Genomic DNA, 16,158 nt, shown 5'->3' on the forward strand with positions numbered 1-16,158 from the left:
GACTTTGTTGTGTATTATGTTCTGTGTCAATGTTAAGGAACTTCCTCACGATGTGACATGAGTATAATAATATACCTTTTTGAATTTCAACTACCAATGTGTTATCTAAATCCAGAATTTTTAAATTTTTAAAAAGAGATTGCGGTACTATTCCCGTTGCTGAAATTACAAGTGGTAAAATCGAAATTTTTTCTAAACACCAAAGATTTCTCATAGCAACGGACAGCTCTAAATATTTATTAATTTTTGTGTTATATGTCTGTTATATTATGTGAATTTGGAACAGCTATATCTAAAAGATATGCTTGCTTTTGTTGTTTATTTAAAATAATAATGTCTGGTCTGTTATGCTTAATATGAATGTCAGTTAAAATTGTTCTATCAAAATATAACTTGTAACTGTCATTTTCCAAACAACTTTCTGGTGTATAACTATAATGTGGTTGTGTATTCTTTAATAAATTGAATTTAACAGCTAAATTCATGTGTATAATTTTAGCGAATATATCGTGTCGTTTTTTATATTCGCTTTGAGCCAAAACGGTGCAAGAAGAAATAATGTGTTCAATTGTTTCCCCTTCAGTTCCGCAAATCCTACATTTATCAATTATCGATTGTAAACCGCATATGTGTTTTTTATAATTTCTTGTATTTATAACACGATCTTGTATTGCAAATATAAAACCCTCCGTCTCAGGGTGAATATTTGATTTCTTAAGCCATGCATGAGATGCCTGAATATTAACTTCTGGTTGTTCCAGTTCTTTAAAGTATCTCCCATGTAAAGACTTCTGTTTTATATTTGCTATTGTGTCAGGTATATTTGGCTTAACAATGTCTGAAATTATATTATCACTTAAATTTAAAGGTGTGTAGCCTTTATCGGCTGAAACCAAAGCATTGAAAAAGGTGTTATCATTATAAATATTGTTTAATTATTCATGATAAATCGTAATACCTAATACAATTTGTCACAATAAATCTTTGGTGTTTAGAAAAAATTTCGATTTTACCACTTGTAATTTCAGCAACGGGAATAGTACCGCAATCTCTTTTTAAAAATTTAAAAATTCTGGATTTAGATAACACATTGGTAGTTGAAATTCAAAAAGGTATATTATTATACTCATGTCACATCGTGAGGAAGTTCCTTAACATTGACACAGAACATAATACACAACAAAGTCAAAATGCGGAGGCAAGACGCCGGTAATTATGTTGATAAGCACTGCACTATTACTTGATAGTAATATCCGTAATAGTGTATGTACTCCGGCAAAATTGCCGTGCCGCCGGGTGGAGGTGGGATAGTGTATAAATGATTTCGCTGAACTCTTTAATTTTTGTAGTTTATGTGATTTGGCACATAATCAGATAAAATGACACTTTTACCTTGTCATTTGAGTGACACAATTTGTCACTTTTATGACGTTTGAAGATAAAAGTTTTTTTTTGTCAATGTGACTTGTGACTGCTTAATCCAATGGATTTTGTAATTTGGGCATAAAAAAGAGATAAAGGCTGGCCATGGAAAATAAAATTTATGAACACGTGGTGCGTAACTTAATAAAATGTCACTTGTCAATTTTGACGCTTATGCATATTTTATTTAAAAAATGGTTTTCACTCGAAAATACAAACTATTCATGACAGAATTCTATTTTCGAAATGGAAACCAAGAAAATGTTGACTGGGTTTACCATACACAACTTTGTTGAAGTTTCGGCAAAGCTTCTCTTCATTGCAGGTGTTAGTATGATTGAGCCTACGACGTAGTTTTCCGAAGTTTTCTTTTCCAAAGCCGCCCCTTATCTCTTTTATTGTACAAACTTTCACAGGATGCTAACTTTAAGACAAAATTAAATTATGGAATAAGAAATTTTACTTAAATTTATTTAAATTGAATAAAATGAAAAAGTGGTCTAATATGCTGGGTATTTTTGAGTCTATTAATTGGAATAAAAAAAGTAAGCTTCAGAGGAAGCCGATTAATTTGTTGACATTGGAACCTGTTTGTGGTATTGGTACACGCCTAGGTAATTCACCTCTTATTCAGGTAAGTTGGAAAAGGTTAATTTCGCATTCACAACGCCTAGAATAAAATATTTTTTAAACAAATATTATCTTTCCAATTCAAACATCTTATAAATCGTAGAAAAATTCCTGAGAAGTCGCTGTAAAATCATGAGTAATTAAATAGGCGTATTTTATTTGTCCACATTTTTTGTTGCACAGTCATCGGGTATAGAAACATCAATAAATCGATTGAAATAACTCTTGGTCTTTGTTTTTTCTACAAATGATTATTCCGGCTGGTTGGAACAAACTTTGTTAACAATTTTGCTATTAAATGGTAAATTACTAGAGTACCAGGGTGGTTCCTGACACAGAAATAAAAAAATAAGAAAATTGCGGATCAGATCCGGCAAATATGAGGGTCGCTTTAAAGTGATATTACTGATAAGAGTAACGAAAATGTAGGACTGGAAATCAATTGAACATAATACTCCTCTGCGAACTGTGAATTATAAGCACTCTGGCAGAATTCTAAAAAAATATATTTCCATAACTACTCCTGCTGAGGTAATTGCGGAAATTTTTCGACGAAGTGGTGAACATTTGTCTTACAAGCTTCTGTCATAAATTAAACTGTCAACTACAATGAAGAACCATATCGCGAACCAGTCTTGATACTGGATATGCAGGTGTATCTACAGTTGCGCTGATCCTTCACTCACATCCTGGTGGACAGCGAAGACGGAAAACTTCACACAAATATATATTGTTGTCAATCAATACATGACCTTTCGTTAACACACAGTTGTTTATTTGTCAGTCAACAACGCCCCCCACACCAGGGTCAATAAATTACGAACCACCCTCGTAGACCAGTAAATCTTATTTTTATTAAGTTTATCGTACTGTGGACCACAATGTCGCATTTAATGCAACAAATGTCCCGGTTGAAGCCTACGCTCGCCATTTCTTGCGAAATCGGTAACAAGATTTATTTAATTTCCACACTGTAAGTGCTTTTTTACGTTACAACTTAAAGATCAAAACTCTTTCAGATAAATTTTTTTTTTCTTCGACACTGTCAGAATTTGAGAATTTTCTCCTGTGTGAACGGATTTTGATAAATGTCACCACTTGTCAAAACGAAACGTCAAGGTAATTAAAAAAAAAAAGTTGTTTTCAACTCGTTCGTGTGTAAATTGGGCTCTTTATGGCATGAGTGGGCCAGGTTAAAACGCTCGTTTCACTCGCGTTTAAAAGGCTCACAAGTGCCATAAAGAGCCCAATTTACACACGAACTCGTTAAATGAACTACTATTGATGACGTCAAAGTATCATGCGTTCAAAGGAAAACCTGGACTGAGTAGGCGTTGAAAAAATAAACCATTTAGAACAGTGTAAAGTTTGAATTTCTCGCCGTTTGACACTAATGACATTTGTTTATGTTTAATCGGCACATGTTTGTTTTCAGCCCTTAGGTATTTGCTTCGAGAATAAGAATCGTTAGTTATTCTATTTTATTGTTTTCAACTGTCATAAATTCTCATTTTTCTCCTTTGTAAACTGCCTCTTAACTGCCCTAAAGCAAAATGAGCAGATAACGAACCGTTGCCCTAGACAACATATTCAATGTTATATGTATTTCTGACAGATCTTGAAAAATTTGTCAAAACTGTCAAAAGCAATTGCAAAACCATTTTTAAAAGATTTGGAAGCTTCAGGGACGTCGTTTCAAACAATAAAATTTGGTATGCAACTCGTTTCTGGGTAAATTGGGCTTTTCTAATTGCCCTCGAGGCCTTAAAACCCTTGCTACGCTCGTGTTTTAATCTTGTCCCTTGGGCAATTAGAAAAGCCCAATTTACACAGAAACTCGTTGCATAAATAACTATTTAATGTAAAACATTCCAAAGAACGAAAAAAAGAAAGATTTTTTGTTTGTAAGTTTTAGGTTAGCTGTCAACATGCTCTAAATACAACTGTCAATTTACACTTTAGAAAAGCAAAACAATTGACGGTTTCCAACGCCATCCCAGCCTAGGATTTCATTTGAACGCCGGATATAACATTTTAACAAACCGATTTCGATTCGCTTTCTTCGTTCACCCAGTATAAGCACACATCCATCGAGTTACTTTTTTAATCAATTCACGCTATTAGTGCTCCATTTAGAAGCTTTCGCAATTATTTGTGAACTGACGAGGTGATAATTCCAAAAACCAGCTTTGAAGAATACGGTATTATTTTGTGGACATACTGTACAAACAAAACCCGTTGTAATTTTCACTTTCCTTGATTACACATAGCTGTATTATTATACCGTGCGTATTGAAGAGAAAATCGTTTTGGAACAATAAGAGAAAGAAAAGACCAGAACAACAAAGAAAACGAGCAAACTCTCAATTGTGCATTTTTGTCTTTCGCATTTTTTCGAAATATTTACCGTTTTTAATTGCAATTAGAGACGCCATCTTTTGATTGATCCAAGCACAATTCTGTCCAGCTTTGTGGAGAGATAAAATAACATCCACAATGGTTTCAAAAAAAATTGTGCGGAATTTTTTGGCAGCCATTTTTGAATATTTGACATTTCAAAATGCTTTCTTGTTAGCGAATTCCTTGGAGCAATGTCATTACTTTGGAAATTTTAGAAAACAATTCCTCACAGCATGACTAGTTGAGTGGCTTGTTAGTTCCTTATTTTTGAATCCCGAGGCAAAAGTAATTGTACAGCGTGAAGAACACATTTGCCACACACTCATGTATGATATAATGATTATAATAAAGTCTTCAGCAGATGATACTTGTTCGCTTCATTCATAATTTTCATTTGCACTTTTCTTCCTGACCGCAATCTCCGTAATTGTTCTACGAAAAGACCATCAAGACCAAATTCCGCAAGTCGCTTTTGATAATTACGAATATGCATTTTTTGCAGGACAGCAGGAAAAGGTGCAGGAACAAATAATGGTCAAGTATGCGGCTTTTTAATCAATTTGAATTAATTGTGCACATTAGAATATTGTCATTGGTTGGGGATTTAAAAATTTTTCTAACCTTCGGTGCGGATTCGACAAGGTCCAATTAGGAAAGAACAAGACAAGTTGCAGTTGTGTTTAAAAAATGCGTCGATCGATTGGTCAACGACTGCATTTATCAAAGAACGCACTGGTACCGCGCCGGTACCAATCTAGATTTCTATTAAGATTTGCACTGTACCAACAGGTCAACGTTTTATTTTGTTGTTTGGTTTGCGAAAGAAAAATATGATTTGAGCCTCACCCGCACAGAACGGACTCATTACTCGAAGACACCAAGAACAAAGAAATCGTCAACACGAAACGAACAGCAACAACAAAAACGGTACACCGCGAATTTTACATAAACAATTTGGTGTTGCATGTCGAAAATGATTCTAATTTGAGATTGGCAACTTCCAGTTGGATCCCTGCAGTTTTTATCAGTGGTAGAAAGCAAGCGGTGCGTTTGTTGTGCAATTGTAGAAACTCCTTATCACGCCCACGTGTCGGCTTTCCTCTGGAGTTTTCCTCGGCGGCTGACCCAAATTTCCTCGACTTTTCGTCCGAAGTATCTTGCCCAAATCGTACACACATACTCGATTACCGACAGCTTTCTACCTCCGAGCCTTTTCAATAATACAGGTGAGCGTGTGTTAGCAGCGCGCCGAAGACAGTTACTTATTTCTTCAGTACTCAGCAAGACTCCGTGGTGTTAAAGTGAGTGACTTGAACGCGCCGGCGAGCGGGAAAATATGAGAAAATTCAAGTGATCATTTCTATACTGAGTGTCCACGAATAGTGCCTATTTGAATCGAGTGCCCCGAAAGTGACCCTCCAGTGAACATGTTACAGCCGAGGAGGCGGAGAGCCCTTCTCCTGTTTTTCACGCTGCTTGTTGTCGCTAGCGAAGGTAAGTTGCAAGTGAAGAACTGAAGAGGTGCGGACAGGGTGGTCACCCTTGTGTCAACCCAACCATTTTCACAACGGTGACATTTAAGAACTGGATCGGCGTAAAAGTGGCGCGATTTTCAACACACTTTGCGACATCGGAGCGGTCTCGAGTCAGGCGATTTTTCGCTTTTCTTGAGAGATTTTTGTTGTGAGATGGGCATTTTGTAATGTCGGAAAAAGTGGAGCAATCGAAGCGTTTCGGTTTTTACAGTTCGCGGACTTTTATTTGCCCACCGGAATTGGACACGCGAGTTTTTAAGGTGCGTCCACACCCGAGCCCTCCGAGACCGATCGATTTCGAAAGAAGTCCGTGAAGACGCGCTTCGGGAAGCCGCACCGTAACGTTTAACACAGACTTGCAATTATATTTAAATCAAGCACAAAAGCGCCGTTCTGAATGAGGGCTTCCGCGACGTCATTACGCTACACTTACCAGCGAAATATCGAAAATCTGTCGACCAGAAACGCATTTCGGATAATGATTATCATAAAATATGCTAATGTCGGTGATTTAGTTAAATTAGACTTGTTCTTAACCTCCTTTCGGATACCGCTGGCGGACCAAGAAATGTTCAAACGGACGGGTTAAAAAATCCTACGGCAAGACTTGCTTTTTGCAAAAATCACAAACTGTTCGCGTTCGTGCAAGTGAAATTTTTCTCAAATGTCACGGTTTTGTCTGTGTTGCGATTGTTCCGGTGCTAGAGCTTTTAGATTTGTTGTAACTTGCACGAAAAGCTCGACGAGTCAAGGACAGTCATTGACGGGGGTTGTAATTTGTCAAAACAAATGAATAAATTATGCAAACATTTATGGTGGGCTGAGGTGTTTGGCAAGTGGACAAGAAAGACCTCGATTCGAAGAAGAGACGAGGAATGTTTTGCATTCGGATCGGTTGGACTTGGCGATGTAAATGAATGTTTTTTCTCTTAGAAATGTGCAATCACGTGGGTTTTCTAGAAGTGATAATCGACTGATAATCGATGACATTTAAGCGCGGGATTAAGAAATTTCTGTACCAACTACATATAATGTAACTAACTGGTTCAGGTTTAGATTTATATTCAGGGAAAAGATCAACGAAATGTGCCACGAGGTGACAACGTAACCTCAAATCTTAATGGTTCCTTTAGACATTTCAGTGTTTAAATAAATCTGTGGTCAAGCGGGTCGTGTTTTTTTCTCTTTTTACAATCACATCTCGTCTTTTTAGTTGACAAATCTTTCAGAGGTGTGACCTCATTTTGATCATACCTTAATATTTAAGTTTTCTGTTCATTTTACATTATTTCTCTAATTCTTTCAACGGTTTCTGACATTTGTATTGATGATCGTCCACTTCCGTTCTTATTTCCTGTTGTCACGACATATTCGACAGCTGATGCAACTGTACCATCGTTAAACAAAAACACGCACCAGACCACTCGAACACACATTTTTTGAACACACGTTAGACGCAGGAACTCCAAGTAATTAATAATATTCTTATTGAATGGCCAAAGAAAAAACTGATTCTGGCTCTTTATTTCGACTCTAGGATTGTAGAAAATGCGTATGTCAGAATAAGTGGCATCGCGGTAGGTCTTGGAAATTCAAATTTACGTTGGCAGTAAGACCCTTGCTAATAAAACCCTAGTTCCGACGCTGTTGGTATCCTTCGTTGTTAATTTGGTTTTGGGAATCGTTTTGTGTTTATTTTCTTGTTATAGTATTTGGAATTTCTTTGTTTCATTTACGAAAAGTGTAAAAAAAACCTGTATTTTTTATAAGACATATTGTGCTCAAGATATTTTCATTTCCAGTGAGTAACCTCAAAATAAAGTAATGACGGTTTTACAGGTTAAGTATGTAAATGTTTTGACATAACATAAAGCTCACTTTAGATAATCCACCCCTACCGCGATGCCCCTTATTCTGAATTATAGGAGTACTACCGGGTGATTAAAAAGGACTGTTTGAGTTGGCATTTTGCAATACTGCAACCGGATACGTCGTTTGACAGATATTTGAGGTTATGTATCTATAAAAATCAACGGCACAAAGAAACAACTTCAACTGTCAACCTTTAAAAGTAAAAATCAGTCCTGCCAACTCAAATAGTCCTTTTTGATCACGCTGTATAAATACTGTAGAACGGGGGACGGGGGCACCACATCCAGGCAGGATTTATTTATCTCTACGCATATTTCCATTAAGTGATAATAATTTCTTTGAAAGCACTGTTTATATTTTTTATTTATCTTTCTCTACATTTGCTTTTCTTTAATTTATCATAATATCGGGTGTTCATTTAAATTTATCCTCAAAGTTGGCGTTGAAGACGCGATTGTGAACGCACCACTCATCAGTCTGCAGCCTAAAACACAACAACGCAAAAAGTGAGGTTAGATTTAAACATCCGATATAAAAATAAAACACTGAATATCAATTATTGACTTTACTAAGTGACCTATTTAATGACAGTCGACTTCTACTATTTTATTGCTCCTCTTGCGTTCGTTAGAAAAAATATTTACTTTTAATTTTTTTTATGAAACATTTAAGTCTTTGACATTCTTTTAAATGTCAGCTTTTTTAGTTTTATTTTATTAACTTTGTTTCTAGTTCTAGTGTTTTATCTAGATGATTTCTCTTTTTTTTTGTCATTATTAGTAGCTATTATTATCAACATATGAATCTTTTGGCGTAATTATTACCTACCTATATTTGTCAGTATTATTTTGTCAACATGACAGTACTGACACCAGCGCCAACCACTGAACGTCGAACGTCGAACTATAAACCCCCTAGACCTTCCCGCGATGTTTTCCGATTTGAACCCAGTCGGCCATGAAACTAGAATTACAACTGTCAAATTCTCTGCTTCTGCTTAAAATGTTTCTTAAATTATGCATAACAATAACTAAATATGGTTCGGCTTGTGACGTTATTTTTAGAATGAAATTGTGATTTCGGTGACCCTTTCCTCAAATGTCACTTGACAGAGCGGATTTCGCTAAAACACGAGGAAACGAAAGTTAACCTAACAAAAATAAAAATGTGTGTTTTCTAGGATTCGCAGGAAATAACTGTCCAGCGTTTTTTAAATGTCGAAAAGCTGAAATCTGTCATTTGACATTCCAAAACGACAATAGAACATGTGTATTTGATTAATTGGCAAATGTCAAATAAAAGTAATGGCGCTAACACAACAAAAAACGAAAATGTTAATACAGATTGAAAGTTGTATCAGTAGGCCATGGACAAAAATCAAGGCCGTTGGTATGTTGTCCATCTGGAAAATGGTCCCATTATCTGGACGACGATCTTCAAGTGTTCTACGATCCAAACTGGTCGTGGCATTTTTCCCAATTTGCATCTACAGGGGCGATTAGAAATTTACATATACAGGGGCGGCTAAAATTTTACAAGTACACAGTGAGCTGCCTTTTTCCAAAACAACCGTAGGCCTACGTCACTCATGTTTACATAACCGCACATTTGCCGTCTTCGTTTCCATAATACAGAAACGTACCACGTTGTTAGCAACGTGTTATTGACACTCCCCGGACATTTTTATCCATATTTACATGTTCACATTACATCCACAAGGTCGCTAATCCCGTCCCACACCCATACAAATGAAGATGGCCGCCGTTCGTTGCATAAAATCTAAATGTGAATTGCGAAACTTTCGCTGAATCCGCAAGAGACGCGGTCTCCCAACAGCCTGTTTACTTCCTATACTGGCGTACACCGATGATGACGTAACAACTCCGTGATTTACTACTTCGGATCGGGGCAAACGCGAAGTCCGCCTTTGCGCGCAAGTAACTGTACCTATTCCGGCTGCGAGCAGGTGCGTAACTGCGTATAAACTTCCGGTGGAATTGAAAGTGTCGCCCACCGAGGACTTGGGAAGATGTGAGGATTGTCGAGGGTTGGAGGGACACTCTCGATTTTGTACCTTTCTTCAAAAGGGTGAAATCACGCATTGTGTCGGCCAAGGCGATTTTGCGGCCCAGTAATCGCACTTTTCGATATTTTAGAAAGTCGCGCCGAGGCTGATCGTTGTAATCGAGTATGTCACAAATATTTCCGGAATTCAGCAGCAATTATGCTAATGGGCGAGATTATTGTTCGCGCTGATCCCAATCGGACCGGAGGATTTTTTTCGATTATGCAAGAATAAGTCATTAAACTTGTTCGCATGATATAAAAATCGTTCTAATTTGTTTGGAATGATGATACTGTAACGAGTGTGACTTCGAAGACAAAGCTCGCATCTTCCCATTGCGTTACTTAATATTTTGTGGGAATTTTTTGCGTCAGGAGTACTCACGAACTAATTTTTTCGTTCGTGTCTGTTTTATATAAATGGTTGCGTCTTCGCCGACGTTTTATCATAATGTTTCACATGGATTTGTTCTGGGGACTAGAAAGTTGGGAGTGACATTCGATTTACATTTTCAGGCTTACATAAATGAGAACGCTAAATAGAGCTCTGCCAGTTTCAAAATTGGCATCTGAAGGATTCTGTGACGACAGCGGAATTTGCAAAATTTTATTCTAATTCCCAAAAATAATTGGAGCAGTTTCCCAACAAGCCGCACGCACCTTGCTCTAGCATTGAAGTCTCCACATGACTGGTGGTACAAGCAGTACCAGCGCGTTAATAAATGGTACCCTCATTGTTCTGATCGGAACGAAGTTCTCTGTGATAGTTTAGCGGATGAATGTGTCATAGTGGGTCAAGATCTGGTCGACAAGGGGGACCTCAATCCCTGCCTCATCTCACGCACCTCGCGATTGGCAATTATTTAGAAAGGGTATTAGTGAAAGTACCTCGCCGTCGTAGGTACCGATTAAAAGAAAGTACAAGCCTGGGCGACCATGTGAAATATCACTTGACTTCCTGCTCCGCACGCATCCTCCCACACTTTCAATCGGATCAATGGGACCGAATCGGGCGCGCAGCGTGGCGGTTTTTGCCCATGATGGGCGATCGCCAATCCTACTAGCCTAGATCCTAGACCTACTGACAAACAACGGCCGTAATGACTCATCGAGCCTGTATCGGATTACAGCGGCGCGCGTACAGTTAGAAGAACCTTCAGCCTTGCTTTGGTCGACACGTAACTGGGCGCGGAAGAATATTGTCACGTTCTTGTGCGTCTGACTGCACCGGTTCAGGACAGAATCGGGACCGCGGCGGTCCCTTGGGGCGCACCGAACGGTTACGCCACAAGATGCTGCGCGTTGCCACACCGGCGTTACGCAAATCGAGAGATGGATTTTTTGCGCAAGCAACCGTAATTGTTAAACGCGCCAATTAAGCGGAAAGCTGCGTTCTTCGCGAAGACGGTTTAACGCGACTGGATTATTCATTTTTTCACAATTTGGTTTTGAAACTGAGAACCGTTTTGACACTTTGACCGTGTGGTGGTTGCGTTTCTGCGTGAAATGGAACGTTTTCAACGAGGTTTGATTGACGGTTGGTAATTTACAGCACGGTTTCTCAACTGGGCAATAATTAAGCGGCAAACCGCGTGCCAAGTGAAAGATAAACACAACCATCCACTAAGGAATATTGAACCAGTTGTATCAAAAAGTGGCGAATATCGTCACGAACTTGGACAACTGTTTATTGAAATTTGGAATCGAAGGAAAAATGTTTTGTGTTGTTGATTTCTCAGTTTTGTTGGTTTTTATTTGAACGTTGTGAAATAAATCAATCAAGAAAGTGTCAGACTCGACGCTTTACTCAACCTCAAAATATTTTCAACCCGTTTTTTGATACTTGAAATTTTCTTCGATTGCTCAGATCTGTCACAACAATTAAAGCTTGTCAATAGCGAGACTGTAAATAGCATTGTTGCGAAAACCTCGCTGCATTGTACGTGGATGTTGGGCAACAATACACATCTGAAATGGGAATAAATTTTCTAAGTAAATTTGTGTTAGTTGACAAAAACGCTATGTGAACAGTACGCCTAGAATGGAAGCCACTAATTTCAAAATAATTGTCCAAAGTGGGCATCACGAATAATCATTTCCATTTTAACAAGAGACGATTACTTTCGTCCAGATGCATTGTTGCTTATTTGGTTTGACTGTGCGAATATCTTGTACAAGAGTTGACTACACCTACTACAAATTGTACTGATTCATCTTAGTCAGGAAATTCTCTCACCGAAAGCAACCATTCACGAAACCTCTCACAGGTGACAAATGCCATTTGTTATTCATTTGCAATTCCGGATAGGAACTTTGTTTGCTGAAATTTTATGCAGTGGTTGCATAACTATAGATAGAACTTTCTAAATACAATAAAAATAAAATACGCCGAATTATTTGTTCTTATGTATTGACACAATTCAAATAAAACAAAAATATATCGTTAACGGTTTTCTCTGTTTTTTTATTTCTACATTGGACGTCTGTATTTTTCCTCGTTTTTTTTGTAGCACGTAGTAAATCATGTTGTTCCAGATTTTGTTCAACCAGTGTAAATTACTCTGTACTTCTTTACAATATCGGGTGTTCATTTAAATTTATCTTCATTGAAGAGTCGATTGTGATCGCACCACTTGTCAGGTTGCAGAGTAAAAACACAAACAACGCAAAAAGTGAGGTTAGATTTAGACAACTGCTCCGTTCACAATCGACTTTTCAACGCCTACTTTGTGGATAAATTTAAATGAACACCTGATATTTGACACAATACATTTTTTTATTATCATCATCGTTGCTACAATTTAATATGTAATAATTTTGATGATAACTGTTCTATCAAGTATTTACAGTGAAAAAAAAAATATATCCACCTATTTGACGTAATTATTATTATTATACTGTTACGTAGGTTGCGCTGAAGTTAATTCATACGTTGCCTCTATAGAATTAAATAAATTATAAAGAAATTCTTGTTTTGTACCGCTATATCACTCGATTGCAATAACTTGAAACTTAATTTATTAATTTTCTACAATACGATCAACAAAAAAAGAGATAAGTGGCGGCTGTGGAAAACACACTTCTCAACTTCTAAAACGTGCGGCGTAGCTTCAATCATGCTAACATCCGTGATGAAGAGAGATTTTGCCGAAACTCCACCATAAATGTACTATCGGTGGACATAAAAAACTGGGACAAACATCAAATTTGTATAAAGTCAAAATTCAAAAATATACATTGTGTAAATTTGGCTTTTTACAAATAAGGTTATGAAAATTATGACATATTGTCAAAAACATCAAGTTAAAGTTCAGTTCTTTAATGACAATTTTAATTTTGAGTGACAATTCAAAAGTCTGAGACACAATGAGCAAATTTTGGATGTCCCAGCTTTTAATGTCCACCGATAGTACATCTAGGGGACACTGGAGGTGTGAATGCACCTTTAGTTTTCTCACCAGAAAAGTTACTAGTCGGTGACAAATGACATGAGTCCGAGGGACTGGCCCGCGTTTCTAACCTTAAAATGATACGCACGCGTTTGCTCAAAAATTTGTTTAGTGTTGATTAATTCCGCGTACCTACATCAAACGTGCGTGTTCAGCCAATCAGAGTGCTTGTTTTCATCCAATCAAAAATGTTTATCGCGGATAAATCGTCTTGCTATTCTGTCATCTGTCAATTAAAATTGCGTCAGATTTTCAAATTATTTTTAATAATAATTGTGTTTTTAATAACTGCAGGTATTATAAATAGATAATTAACGTTAAAGTTTGTATTCTGGAATTAATCTTGCCAAAAATAACACGACCTAATTTTTTATATCTGATAAATTTCCCAATTTTCATTTAAACATTTTTGCTTTAGACAATTTTAAGACTTGAATTTGGGCATTTTTATTCAAAGGTTAAACTAACCAGAATAAAATGCCCAAATTAATCCCTGCTCTTTAGGCAGGGTTGCCAAACTAAAATCAGCTTTCCATAGCCACCTAAGAATTAAGAATTAAGTATGAATATACTGTCATGAATATTTTATTATCGAGTAAAAATCAATTCAGATAAATGTCAAAATTGACAAGTGACACTTTATTACGTTACATCGCACGTTTGCACAAATTTTGTTTTTTCTCATACTCTGCAACAAACAAAGCAATTTTGCAGGTTTCACGAGGACAATTATCATAACATCCGCCTGATCTGACACTGCCTGATTTCTTTTGGTTCCCCATTTGAAAAGAATGAATGCGTTGTTTGCAATATTCGAGTTGAAAGTGTTGTGGAAACCTTTCTAAAGTAATTTAGGAAGAATAGAGTTTTTGTTTTGATGATTGGTTCCATCAAATGCATAAATCTATTTAGCTGAATTGTGACTGCTTTGAAAAACAAAAATTACTGACTGCAGAAACTTTCGGTGCAACCTACGTATGCGTTATACGAGGGTGGTTCATCGTGCGTTCTCCCGGTCTTAGACGTACAAAGCTGAAGTTTGACAGATGATTCTTAATTTATCAGTGGTCATTATTGACAGAAAAAGTTGTAACAAAATATCTAAAAGGTCCTAAAAATGTTAAAACTATTATAGAAAAAAAAATCCAAGATGTAGCTTCTTGGTGGATGGCATCAAAGCTTAAAAGAGAGCCAAGGCTTAATCTTTTCTTAAAAAAAAACACCTAATGAAGCTTTGATGACAGAAGCAAATGCTTGAGGCACAAGCAGACTTTTTCAAGGTCATCAAGACACTTCAGTTCCTTGCACCAAATGTAGATATTGATATTCTTCGATGATCACGTGGAGAAATAAAATTCTTGAACTGTCCTAGTTTTGCTTCAGGGACAAGAAAATATTGACCAACCCTCGTACGAAAATTACATCGTTTGTTTTTGGTAACAGTTAATTAAAATTTTTGGGTTATCTTGGGCTACATCCATCAGACCTCCGAGTGCGTTTTAAAACCTTCCATTGTCTTCCTAATCACCAGTATGGCTCACACAGTTAAACCTAACTGACTTAACCATTGTTTTAAGACCACCAAAAAATTAAACACCAAAAATGGTGACCACAATCTGACGTCATTTTAGAAAGCAGAGTCAACAGTGCAATTTGGAGTTTTATTGATGCACCTATGACCGGTAATAAAGATAATTTAATATGAACGAGCGTCGCTTCCAATTTGGTAACATTTCCTTTGGCATGAATACCTGAACGATTCTTACGTTTCTTTTAATTCCTCAGGTGTATTTGCGTTATGCAGAGAGGGGCAAAATCTGTCGGCGTGGAAAAAAGCAGTAGGTCATAAAAATTCATAAAAATGCGAGTTCAATGTCGTAACATTTGCTGTTTGCTAGAAAACCCATTCGATTTACATCTTCATTTATCGTGGAACGCACGCGACCTCTCCGAACATTTAAAAGTCTCATTATAGCCATCGTCGATATTGTTCTTTTAACATCATCACAAGATTACGTAAAACTCATCCTTTCACTGAGAAAAATTAGGGCCGGCGCGTATTGTTTTCTTCGAGAAGAATCTGCGGAAGTTCGGATAGCATCGTCGAACTTTCGAAAGTGGGACACAATAGAATTTTAATAAAACCCAAATAAACCCCGCACGCCTCCATCATTGACATTTGTGGTATTATGAGCCTAATTATCATTAGTTCAGACAATCTCGGCGAATTAGTATTGAAATTATTCGCAGAGAAACCGTGACATTTACTTGTTTGTCGATTGGATTGATTGGCCGAAGCAGAGCCCAACCGGAAGTGGACCGTTTGCAACAATGACAAGATTCTGTTGGTTTTCAGTCGCCGGTATTTATGTTACTATGCCGAAATTTGCATCGAAAACCGAACAAATCGTGGTTTTTATTATTTATGAGAAGACGATCGGGCTCTAGAAATTGATTATTTTGTCCGATCACACGTGACACAGATTTTCACAAGCGAAGCGGCAAGATAACCGATTTAGTTTTTTCAAACCGTGTTATTGACATTGAAAACACCGGATTCTTATTTTCGTGATTATTTGTTGCGAGCAACCATGACGAACATCTGCTGGATGTTATTCAACACTCAAGAGAGAAAAATCACATAGCTTTGCGCCCACGCTCTTATCTGATTGTTACAACGTGGCAAATTGCTAATCACAGCTTTTACCTAATATTAATCGGCCAAAAATGACAGTCACTGGACTCTTATTCTTTCGCACTGGTTGGTCTGCTACAATTACAAAAAA

General features: G+C 37.1%; 1 protein-coding gene across 1 annotated transcript in view; it reads left to right on the forward strand.

The window, feature by feature from the left end:
- The first annotated feature begins 5,497 nt into the window (after positions 1-5,497).
- The window catches only part of LOC138138094 (mucin-3B), a 47,989-nt gene continuing 37,328 nt past the window's right edge, over positions 5,498-16,158 (forward strand). The window contains 1 exon segment of the mRNA XM_069057842.1: positions 5,498-5,946. Coding sequence (XP_068913943.1) covers positions 5,880-5,946 — 67 coding nt within the window. The 5' untranslated portion in view covers positions 5,498-5,879.

Source organism: Tenebrio molitor, chromosome 9, assembly GCF_963966145.1.
Source record: "Tenebrio molitor chromosome 9, icTenMoli1.1, whole genome shotgun sequence".
NCBI lineage: Eukaryota > Metazoa > Arthropoda > Insecta > Coleoptera > Tenebrionidae > Tenebrio > Tenebrio molitor.